Consider the following 12775-nt stretch of genomic DNA (forward strand, 5'->3'; position numbering starts at 1 on the left):
AGAGCAAGATTACGCTCTGCTAAACAAACAACCAATAATTCTAACACGAAAATAATTCATTTTTCGTCAGTTAGTCAGACTGCTCTTGAAAAGTTATGCACCACAGATTTCATTAATACGTAATGGAAAGAAGTAAATGACCGAATAAGAAACGCGATATCCTAACTAACTCGTTTTAGTGTGAAATGGAACCAGGAAGTAGTGATTCATTCTCAAATCGCATTTTGTTATAATTGAACATTAGCCAGTTCAAACCAGTAGATTAGAGAAATTGTGTACTATGATTTGCTGAGTCATTTGGCATAAATGATAGGAATAGAAAGAGAGGGGGGTAAAAGGTTAGGATTTTGAAAGCGAGAGTCAATGGATGCAATTTTAGAAACACAATGTTTTGCATTTGGCATGCGCTAATTGTCTGTCTTAGGCGCGGTTGAGAGGGTTGTTGATTCATTTGGCATAAGTGATGGGTGTTGAAAGAGAAGAGTTTGAAAAGATCCAGCTTGTTTCTCAGTTCTTCTTGGTAATATCCACTGCCATTCGCTCTTGAGACTGACTGAAAGCAATTTACAACTTATAATAGGATCAAATATAGCTCTGTTTAAGGACAACGGATTAGTTGGCGCTTTGTCAGCAGGTGAATAGGCTTTCAGCCTATGAGGTAAGTTTCGTTATTGCCAGTAGTTCAGAGAACCAAAACAAAGCAAAATTACAACAGATCAAAGAACTTTAGGATTTTTCTTTTAGACTCAACATATTTCGCGGTGAAGTTTTTTAGACAGATTTGATTTGGGAATGCGTCCATATTAATGAATGAAAAACTCCCAGGCTGGGTGATAAAAGATTTCCAAAATGAGTGACAGTTTTTTTTGAAAAAATCAAATCGCGTAATTTGGTTCTTTTAGACATCAAAATTAATGATAATCTTCGTGGTTTATAGGGTTTGATTAGTTGCACGCCCTCAGATGAACAAATCTTCAGAATTTGATGCCAGAGGCGAATGAAATTAAAGGAACTGGAACGCGTCAAACTGAGTCACCATGATTTAAAGTGGTTCGAAATGTTAACTGATTTTGAGACTCTCGCAATTAATTATTTTTCCATGATTCCTTCCATTGCACCCTCCACCACTGTCTCATGTATTCCGCCTTTGTCACCATCACCAATCCAAATTGTAATTTGGTTCGTCTCGGGTGGTTTTGCTAGTCTTGTTTTCTCGCTCGATTAGATACAGACGTTGTCCCACTGCATCGTTTGATGCGCTCGTTTATTTTAGTACAGCCTCGCCTGTTTTTTGGATCACCTCAGATTTAGAAGCATAGTTCTGTTCTCAAAATGAGTCGGAAAAAATTTCTAGTTTTGGATTTTCTTTACCCGTGTTTCATGCTGTTTATTGTTTCATGAGCCATTAAGCATTGTGGTTTCCTAGAAGCTAAAGCTGCGTGGAAAACTGTTCAGATCATCTCAAGTTTAAATACGGCACTTCCTAATTCTTTTCAATCTCGGTGAACTGGGTGGTAAAATATCCTTTTCTTGGGAATTTACGTACATACATACATACGCACATACGTACGTTAATTGACCACTCCCCATGGGAGGCTTTTCAGGGCCAATTTCCACCCAGCAACCACCCCAGGGGAGGACATCCATCACACAGTAATCTCGTGCGTGGGAAATTAACGTCTCCTACCCCTAACCCTGTAGAGAACGGGACCTCCATTTATTCGTCCCTATCCGAGAAGACTAGATTTCTTGATATAGAAAGGTAGCATATTCTTCTCACTCGTTTTAAGACCTTGAGTGTTGGTCCGGCCGGGGCTCGAACCCTCGACCTCCCGCACAACAGTCCAGCGCTCTATCCATAGAGCTAACTTGGAGGCGGTCGAAGAGAAGTAGGAATTTTAAAAAAGACAAAATTTTCAGATGTTAAAATGACGCTTTTTCGATTGTTCGTAGTACGGATGATTTCTTCCGCTCTGAATAAGTCGCCATTAAGTGGATACATAACCCTAGCGTCATATTGCTTGTTGGAAGAATAGATAGTGCTATCCACTTCGCATCCAGTGGGAAATTAATTCAAGACCAGATAACTTCATAGCGGCTCCAAACGTCTCTTTCTCGCTTCTTTGTGTTTGTTGACGTGAGGTGAATTTTTTACATTTCAGGAAAAAATCTTCATGGCTTCAGCAGCGACACCAACGTTTCCTGCAACAAAAGAGACAACTAATTACGCCCGGTTATGTAGACTTCTGGTGGATGTCAGTTCACATATCCTGAGAGAGACATTTGAGAAGAAGCGTCCACCAGGAAACCTAGACAAAGTTTTTTCCACTTCTCCAGTACAGGATGTGCTAGGAGAACTCAGAAGAAAAAAAGTGCTGAATCCATCACAATGGGGAAAACTGTATCCCACTATAAAGTCTTCTGTTTCATCCAACAATTTCGATATCACTCTGCTGATGATTTTGCTGAGGAACATTTGTGGTCTTGTTCCTCCATCTACCGGCTGGGATACACTTCCCCATACGGCAGACTTATCCCTGGAGGCAGATATCATTCGTATCAAGTGCTACAGAAACACAGTTCATGGTCATGCCAGCAAGGCCTCAGTTGAAGACCCAACATTCAACCAATACTGGCAGAACATCCAAGATGCACTGGTGAGATTGGGAGGAGCAGGTTACCAAAGTGCTATTGATGATCTGAAAAAAGAATGTATGGACCCTGATTTTGAGGAACACTACAAAGAGCTTCTTAAACAGTGGGTGATGGATGAAGTCAGCATCAAGGAGAGATTAGATGTACTGCATGACAAGATTGAGAAGGGGATTCATGAATTGGGAATGAAAATTGTCGATCCTAATGGGAGGAAAGGTACAGGAGTTAAAAGTGAATATAGCATGATATTTACCAATTACATAAAAGTGCATTTATGTTTTCAAAGCTTTCCTGTTTTTGTGTGTTGAATGTTCGATGGCTCCCGTCGATCCGTTCATCAGATCAGAACCACAATTACATGATAAAGAAATTGAAAAGCGTTCCGGCGAGAAACTTTTGAGTGAGGAGGGTAAAAAGAGATAGGGAGACATAAGAATCAAGGATGTGAAGCGACGATTAAAGTATATCTGGCGACAGAAAAAAACTCTTCTCTTTCTCAGTAAGCAAGTCACGTTGAGGGCTGTTGAACAGACTTATTTCTTATAGTTTGCTTTTATTTTGTTTTCCTTAGATAATATCACGAAAACGGAGAGAAAAGAGGATGTCTTTATCCTGATACTGGGAGAGACAGGAGTTGGGAAGTCCACCTGGATCAATGGAATTGCCAACTATTTGAAGCACAGCTCTCTCCAAGCCGCCATGGATGCCCGTGATTTTACTGTTTTGATACCATTTAGGTAAAAGTATGAACCTTTTGGTTATTTAAACATTTTTTGAAACTCTTTAGTTATACGATGCATTTCTTTTATGCTTTGAGATACGTCACGCCCATCGGTTAACTGTGCACGAGCGTTGCATGAGTTTACCAAAGTATTTTATTCTTTACCTTAGATTTACTTATAGTATGGTGGAATAATGGTAGCGATGAGGAAGTGTTCGACCCTATCTCACAGTTTCCTTAAGTTATTATTTCCTTGCTTCAAAGATCAGCCTGGGTGCTGAGAATAATTATGATTTTACTCTGAGTTACTGACGGTTACTGTGACTTAGAGTCTAAGTATTTTGATCAAAACTTTCGCACCATTGTTACGGCTCTGGGTTCCCTGGCAGTTTTCCCCTATATTGGTATATTGTTCTTCTTGTGACTAATCTGATTCATTGAAGTTCTATATCTTATTTGTGCAGCCAATAAGAAACCTCTAATTGACTTTTTTTTAACTGCGGAGGCTGCTGATTGAACTGATACTTAGCCGGCTATATGGCCTTTCCTTTACTCTCGGTTATATAGCTAGCGAGGAACCCGTCGATAAAAATCCCCCGGTAGATAACGGTCCCAAAGACTGCTTAGCATTTGTCATATTTACTTTTTTGATCGACATGTTGATTTTTTGAAATTAAATGAATAATTGGCAAGGAAAACAAATACAGTTGCTTTTGGGTCAATTCGATACAAGGAAATGTTATGACCTCAGGCTGGTAAAGTACAGGGAGTTTCGACACAGTTGCGTTCTAGTAAAGAAGATCCAAACCTCTCTCCTTTGGACGGCCCGTGCGGGAGCATACGGTAATACACTAAATCAAAGTAGATTTCGTCGACATTATAATAGATATGTTTTTCTTAGGTTTGCCTTTACGAGTGAAGAAGGGAAAAGGGAAGAAGTTTCCTTTGGTTCTGATGGAAATGAAGTTTTTGCAACCGGTCAATCTGCTACCCAGTCCCCTCGGGAGTATATGTTTGAGACAGACTTCGCTCGGGTCCACCTCATCGACACTCCGGGCATCGGGGACTGTCGCGGAACTGAAAAGGACAAAGAACACTTTGAAGACATTATGGCCTTTCTCGGCTTCTACGACAAGATCCATGCCGTGGTTGTGCTTCTCAAGCCAAACAATTCCAGGTTGACTGTGGCCTTCAGATTTTGTGTGTTGGAGCTGCTCACACATCTTCACAAGTCGCTGAAATGCAACATTATATTTGCTTTTACTAACTCCAGGGCAACGTTTTACCAGCCAGGAGACACCCTGCCAGTTCTCGAGGAACTGCTTAAGGAAAATAACCTTAGGGAAATCGATGTCTCACCATACAACTATTTTTGTTTCGACAACGAAGCTTTCAGGTATTGGTCATTATCATTTATCATTCAGTCATTCATTCATTTACGTATTTCTTATTCCCTTTTTACACAAAAGACCCTAAAAAGGGTTATTGCTGGGGAGTATTTCAAGTTAAACAAATTTTTAAAAAACTTAAAGTTGAGCAGTAATTTGTGATCATAATTTTTCTTGAAATAAATTCCAGGACTCCGCGTACTATAAACTTTTTTTTTTTTCTACCTAAAGCCTGGTTAAAAAAAACGTATCAGTTGTTAGAAAAATCACAGTAAACTGGGTATTTCAGTAATTAATTGTGTTTCAATGACCTTTGAAATAAGGAAAGCTACTGCATTGAGTGTAATTAAAGGTCAGAAGCCTATTTTGTCACTCTTCAATGCTCTTTTTTCGATTTTCACTGCATCCCGGCATATTCACCCTTTTTAACGTCTCCGACCGTCAAAATTTGTTTTAGTTTTTCTCCATCGATCTCCCTAGTTTTTTTCCTTCTCCTACAGTTTAGATAATATCTAGCAACTATTCACTAAGGTGAAAGTGGCTGGATAAACTGTAGCTTTCATTTGGCGCACGGATATTTATCCGAGGACGTTATCTGTTCCGAGATGCGAACAGTTTTCACATAGCGAAATATTGCTTGGGGTATTTCATTCGATGTTCCCCAGTTTAAAGGCTGATAGTTTCGAAAGAAACTGTTTGGGGCTGCGTCGGTGGGAGTAACGAAATAATTTGGATATATCAACAAAAGTTGAAATGGTAAATTGGCCACCGTAATGATTACAAAAGCTGACGTTTCGAGCGTTAGCCCTTCGTCGGAGCGAATAGAGGAATTGTGGGTTGTGTGTGCTTTTAAAGGCAGAAAATGGAGCTACGTTATTGGTGGGTGCATGGCAACGAGAAAAACATGAATAAATTAGTGGAATGAAAAGCGTTCATTGATCCCTGTGGGATTGAGACTGCCGGTTTGAAAGATGAGCTTTTGTTCAAGATTTTTACGGCTTTCCGTGCCACCTAAGTGCAAGGAAAGACCGCAGATTGCCATATGTTGCTTAGAATGATTAGGTAAATTAAAATGTCTAGCGACTGGTTTAGATGTGTCCTTGTCATTCCTTTCCACGTCTCGAAGGTGTTCTCGGAATCGGTCACCTAGTCTTCTGCCCGTTTCGCCGATGTATATCTTTTTGCAATAAGTGCAATCTGCGGTCTTTCCTTGCACTTAGGTGGCACGGAAAGCCGTAAAAATCTTGAACAAAAGCTCATCTTTCAAACCGGCAGTCTCAATCCCACAGGGATCAATGAACGCTTTTCATTCCACTAATTTATTCATGTTTTTCTCGTTGCCATGCACCCACCAATAACGTAGCTCCATTTTCTGCCTTTAAAAGCACACACAACCCACAATTCCTCTATTCGCTCCGACGAAGGGCTAACGCTCGAAACGTCAGCTTTTGTAATCATTACGTTGGCCAATTTACCATTTCAACTTTTGTTGATATATCCAAATTATTCCCCAGTTTAGTTGGGGGATATTCGTTTACGTTTTGACCAATCGCGCGCGAACAAAAATATTTGTTGGATGATGATGATGGAAGCGACACTGAGATGAACAGTTGTTGTAGTATATACTGACTTAAATTGTGAGATAATATAGCACAAAAATATGATTTTAACTCATTTATTGATGTAACGATTACAATATATTCGGGTGCAAGTACTGGCATGTTTCTCGTAGGCGAATAGCGAAGGATATCCGGAGTTTGAGAAGCCAATGACGGCTCGCCTTCAACGCCAGGCAGTATATATTAAGTAGATATATCTATAGATATATCACATTTCATAGATATGAATATGTTCATGTGTTTGTCATCGACAGATTTCTTGCCTGCATCAAGGAGAGAATTACATTTACTGCGAAACAGATTAACACCTACGCAGAGAGTTGGGATGCGTCGTGTGAAACTACGACCAAGCTCTTCCAGAAAGTGATGGACATGAAACCGCATGAGACAAAGAAGACGTTGAGTCTGAACGTGGCGAGGAACTACATACTTGCCTTGAGCAAACCAATGGGGGAAACTGTTGAACTAATTAATTTGAACTTGCAGAAGATCAAGGAGGAAAAGGAGAAGTGCAAGGCTTTCGACAGCGATATTAACAGTTTCCGAGCTCAGTTAAATTTTAAGGGGTTTGATCTTACAATTGAGAACCTAGATTACCCCATGACTGTATGTGCTGGTCAAGGATGTAAGAAGTATGTCAATGTTGGTGAAGATCGCGTGAGGCACACTGTCTATGATCAGATCTGCCATGATCATTGCTACCTCCCAGGAGTACCCTGCGAGACTATAAACAACCCGAAGCTTCATAAATGTAGCGCAATGGACAATGGTCGTTGCAAAAAATGTTCTCACACCTACAAAGAACACATGCATATCACCTACAAATCTAATCTCGTGGAGAAGGAATTCTTCTCTAGGGAAACACAAAGGATTATTTTGGAGAAGGAAGATATGAAGTCCCAGAAGAAAGAGTTCATTCGTCAGTTGAAGAAGCGCATTCAAGAGTTAGAAGATGAAAAGGATTACATTTATGAAAGCGCATCCTTTTTTGGCCTCTTTCTCAAGAAAAACGCCATGATCCCTTACAACGATTACTTCAGCGAGTACATCGACATGCTGATCAAAGATGAGGAAGCTAAGGAGAAGAAGATCAGAGACGACGAGAAGATCAGAAAGTTCAAGACGGAAAAAAAGGCCTATGAGGAGAAGAAAAAACTTCTCATCGACACGATGAGCTCTGAGAAAAATTTTGCAAATTCGCACTTAGAGGAAATCTACGCAAGAAAAGAAAAGCTCTGTTCTTTGAAGCACAATGGAAAGATGCTGAAAGACGCTCTAGGTATGATACTTCCTGCGTAGAATATATGCGTTAATGCACAAGCGTGAAGTCAAGATGGCTGGATACTAGCCGAGAACTATTCTTTTGCGTTCTTATGGACCGTGACGAAGTCGAGGTCCATTTAAATGCAAAGAAAGAACAAGGTTGATATCCAGCCATCTTGATCGAACTAGCTTGGTCAATAAAGGATCTATTACGTAGCAATTTAGTTCGCTTTTTTAAGAGAGCTGGGAAAGAAAACTAAATGTGTTTGTGTCACAATGTACCTGAGCGGTTCGTTTAATTTTCTCTTTCCTATGGCTGTATTCTGCCGCTTTTTGCGACTTCGTCACCGATATCAGTGGCGGATCCAGGGGGGGAGGGTCCGGGGGGTCCGCAGCCCCCCTATCAGACCTGATACTTACAGCTTTGAGACTGAAATTCTTAATTCGACAGGATCGTACATTACTTTTTAACGGGCTGACTCTTTTTTTAATGAATCCAAGTAAACGATAAGCGGCCAAGGAATTATAACTTGCAACCGCGACTGGGGGGTGGGGGTGGGGAGGAGTAATTTGCCTCAAAAGAGCCCAGCAGTCCTTTCTGAACCAAAGTTTGACCCCCCCAATCAAAAAGTTCCTAGGTCCGTCCCTGGACATTGTCCAAAATTTACGAACTTCATAAGTCCGCTCCACGCTCTTTTTCTCTTGCGTTAGATTTAAACGGGCAGTCACGAACGGGCAGTCATGAACGGGAAAAATGGGCCCATCTTGCCCGCTCGGAAAGCCAATCAGAACACAGGATTCGCTTCATCTTTCCCACGGGCACTGCCAGCTATATAGTACAACGAGTTTATTTTATTTACATTTAATTTTTATAATCGGCGGAAATGGGAATCCAAAAGCATGGTATTTTAACAAAACTTGTGGTCCACTTGATCCTAAAGAGCGTGAAAAGCGGTAAAAGTACCCAGTTTTTCCTTGTTTGAAACGGTGACCCATCTGGGACTCGAATAAACCAGCTTCGACGCTGTACAAGTTACGAATACTGATGCAGCTCTGACGTTTTAATATATGGTAAGAACAAATACATGAAGTATTTTCTGCCTATAGTGAAAAGTGCTTTTTCCGTCTATTTTAGATGGTGTCATGACGACAACACAGAAAATGTACAAAGAAAAAAGGTAGGAAAAAATCTTCATCATTCTTCCGTTAATTTTTAGCATGCCTCATCGGAATGTTACCATATATATAAAATACACAAAGAAACTAACAGACAGATAATGATAAACAGACACGGTCAGACAGACGAATAGACGTAGATAGATTGTGTTAAACAATTTTTCTGATCTAGAAAAACCGACGCCACGAAAATTAACATCCTCGAGAAACCAAACTAATCTTCCCCCCCCCTCCCACTTTCCACCCCCATCACGCCCCGATCACAGACAAAAACCTTTCTAGTTATATTCGATTTTATAATAAAGTTCATTGGTTGAAAGAGCGTGCTCTATCAGAGTACAAAACACGCGGCTGAACTGAAGTTGTCACCCCAATTTTGTGCAATTATTCTGCCAATTTGTACAATGTCCGACTATTTCCCGGACTTCTCTCTAGCTTTGCTTCGTTAATTTAGAGTAAAATTGCGGAAAAGCGAGCCAGAGGACCAAACAAAGGTTTATTTACATGCCAAGCGCAGTAATTGACGTTCTTATAACACGAGCAGAGAGGAAAATTCTCCGAGAGAAAACGAAATAGATAGTCCGAGTTCTTAAGGTTTCACTCTCAGTTAGATTGTAAACTTACTGTACGTCAATAAAAATCAAACACAGCTAGCACCTGTATAGTATAAATAGTTTCGCGTTCAAAAAAGAAAACGGAACAAAACAGAAATGATGAAAAATGTAACCAAACTGGCCTAACTGTTAAAAATTCATACAAATCATGAAGGTGTCAGGGCGACTGCGATCATTCTGAGGTCCATTGCGGCTAGCTCATCACGGAGATTTACGGCGCTGTCATTCCCAGCAATCTCCATGTTCCTGTAGACTGTCGTTCATTCATGCACAATGTACATCACACGCCTTGAGTAGTGTAGTTTCTTGACGAGGCTTTGTTAATGCTGGGGCCAGAATGAACGTTGGGATTGGCCGTGCCAGTACCAGGTCATGAGAAGCTTTGCGACATAAAGGAGTTTCGTATGATGCACGATCCTCGCAGTAGATAGCGCTATTTAAGCAATAGCGAAAATTTCGCTATTGCTTAAATAGCGCTATCTACTGCGAGGATCGTGCATCATACGTATCAAATACCGCAGTTCAAAATATATGATTTTCATATATTTATTCTATCTCATTTATCACTTTCACGGGTTCATTACGAATCAACTTAACGGCCTGCTCTCAGTTGGCTTGTTAGCTCAATTGGTAAGAGCGCTGCACTAGTATCGCAGAGGTCAGTGGTTCGAGTCCCGTACAGGCCTGATTTTTTTCAGGTCTGATTTTCGCTATTGCTTAAATAGTGCTATCTACTGCGAGGATCGTGCATCATACGTATCAAATACCGCAGTTCAAAATATATGATTTTCATATATTTATTCTATCTCATAAAGGAGTTTCTTCCATTTCCTTAACTTATAGAATATCTTCGGATATTGTAGGATGTTCTCCTCGGCCCATTAGAGAGCGAAAGAAGGTCGCAAACATACCTTTTTTAAATAAAGGCTGATAGTTTCTAAAGAAACTGTTTAGGGCTGCGTCGGTGGGGGTAACGAAAAAATTTGGATATATCAACAAAGTTGAAATGGTAAATTGGCCACCGTAACATTTACAAAAGCTGACGTTTCGAGCGTTAGCCCTTCGTCGGAGCGAATAGAGGAATTGTGGGTTGTGTGTGCTTTTAAATGCAGATAATGGAGCTCGTTATTGGTGGGAACATGGCAACGGGAAAAACACATAAATTAGTAGAATGAAAAGCGTTCGTTGGTCCCGGTGGGATTTAGAATGCCGGTTTGAATTATGAGCATTTGTTCAATAGTTTTACGGCTTTCCGTGCTACCTAGGTGCAAAGAAAGACCGCAGATTGCCATATGTTGCTTAGAATGATTAGGTAAATTAAAGTGTCTAGCGACTGGTTTCGATGTGTCCTTGTCATTCTTTTCCACGTCGCGAAGGTGTTCTCGGAATCGGGCACTTAGTCTTCGGCCTGTTTCACCGATGTAAATATTTTTGCAATAAGTGCAAGTTATGCAATAGATTACATTGGCGGAGGTGCACGCGAAGTGATCGGTGATCTTAATGGATCGTTTGGGTCCCGATATTTTATCAGTGTTGTGAATAAAAGAACACGTTTTGCATCGTGCGCGAGTGCATTTAAAAGTGCCTGCTTGGTCATCAGTCTTAAAAGAACTTCTGACCAAAAAATTGCCTACGTTTTTTCGCGTTTGAATGAAATGAGCGAAGGCTGCGAAAAGATAGTGCTTGTCTCTGGGTCGTTTTGAAGTAATTTAAGGTTTTTAAGACTGATGGATTTGACTGAGTGGTTGTAAGGGTGAAACGTGAGAGTGAATGGAATGCTGTCGGAATCTACCTTTCGTGACGTTTGTAGTGCTGAATGTCGATCAATAAGTTGGGCGCGGTGGTAACCCGCTTGAACGACAGAAACAGGGTAACCACGTTTATCGAAAAACTGGCACATTGACTCTGATTTGTGGTGGAAATCAGAGTCATCACTACATAAACGGCGAAGTCTTATGAACTGAGAAAAAGGAATGGAATTCTTAACGTGAGATGGATGCGAAGCCGAACATAACAAGTAATTATGCGAGTCTGTAGGTTTGTAATACACACTAGTGCATAAACCGTTGCGTTCAATTTCTCATTTTCATTTTACCTCTTTCTTTTGTAAAAACTTTTAAATATTGAATTGTAATATTATAACAAAAGATACGATTGATGAGTCAATAATTGAATCGTCCACCCTGCTTATTTTGTTGGAGTCTAGAACTGAAGGCTCTTAGGATCTGAGAGAGTGATTGAATTAAATAACAGTTTTGAAGAGGACTGTGTAATCTTGCTTTGAAGTGTTTCTGTACATTTGTTTTTCCACACGTCACTACACCTGTATGCACAAAATTTAAAACCAGCCCTTAAGAAATAAAATGGATCATAATGATACATGTTTTTTTAATTATTATCATTTTTGAAACTGTAATTAAGGTGTAGAGAGCTTGGAAAGCCCCTTTCACGTTCCTTTTTTTTCCCAAACCATTTTTACTTTATTTGCTTGCACCTTGTTACCTCACTACATTCTGTTGGAGCAATATTTAGCAATTCTAGGAAGCTCTAAGGGGACTTAAGGTCCCAAAGATGTCCTACCTCGTAATGGCGTAGATAGCCTAATGTGCAAACCAAATCTGTTTGTTTATTATTTAGAATCAGCTGCTTGCAAGTCAATGGGAGTGACCAGTTATGGAGCCGCTACCTCAACAAAGGGAACCCTTTCTAGTGAACTTCCTCAGCACCAACCTCAGCTTTCAGTAACCTGTACAAACTCCCTCAGTTGAGATGGAAAGATTTACAAATATTTGAATAGACACTAATTTATGTCAGTAGCAGTGAGCAGGTATTTTAAAGAGTACTCTATAAACAACATAACGTTCTGTGTATATTTAGTGGCTAACGATTTGCACTGTAGTTTATACATTTGGTGCTTGTTATGTTATGTTATGTTTCATCAGATTCTGTGTTTTCTAAAGAATGCAATGAGAAATTATAAATTCTTTGTTTCCTCGTATCAAAAACCGTAAGCCTTACGACTGAGTCGGAAATATATTTGATATCCTAGCTGTTTTTCGAAATTAAGAAATAAGTTTTTTGAAGCAAGACTTCACTTGAAGCCCTATGGACTAATTGAGGCCTTGCAACCCAATAAATAAAATTGACAGCTGCCTCTATTCAGAATAATATTTGTCCATGGATATTTACTGTTTAGAGAAGCAAATATTTTTCCAATATTGATTCTCAAAAAAAAACCTTTGTAATGGAATGTTTCCAGTGTGATCACATCTGTCAAAAAAGAAGTAGGTGGGAAGAAAGAGAGATGACTGTTAAATGTTAAATGGTCTATTGTAGGCT

The 12775-nt window shown here is 39.9% G+C and overlaps 1 protein-coding gene across 1 annotated transcript in view; it reads left to right on the plus strand.

Moving 5' to 3' along the window:
• The first annotated feature begins 431 nt into the window (after positions 1–431).
• Positions 432–12775, plus strand: part of LOC111342247 (uncharacterized) — a 12900-nt gene continuing 556 nt past the window's right edge. The window contains exons 1-7 of the mRNA XM_022949298.2: positions 432–658; positions 2163–2871; positions 3227–3392; positions 4278–4772; positions 6638–7662; positions 8782–8824; positions 12074–12775. The exon at positions 12074–12775 is cut by the window's right edge and continues 556 nt beyond it. Coding sequence (XP_022805033.1) covers positions 2175–2871; positions 3227–3392; positions 4278–4772; positions 6638–7662; positions 8782–8824; positions 12074–12146 — 2499 coding nt within the window. The 5' untranslated portion in view covers positions 432–658; positions 2163–2174 and the 3' untranslated portion in view covers positions 12147–12775. The remainder of the gene's footprint in view (positions 659–2162; positions 2872–3226; positions 3393–4277; positions 4773–6637; positions 7663–8781; positions 8825–12073) is intronic.

The sequence above is a fragment of the Stylophora pistillata genome, chromosome 10 (assembly GCF_964205215.1).
Source record: "Stylophora pistillata chromosome 10, jaStyPist1.2, whole genome shotgun sequence".
In the NCBI taxonomy this organism is placed as follows: domain Eukaryota; kingdom Metazoa; phylum Cnidaria; class Anthozoa; order Scleractinia; family Pocilloporidae; genus Stylophora; species Stylophora pistillata.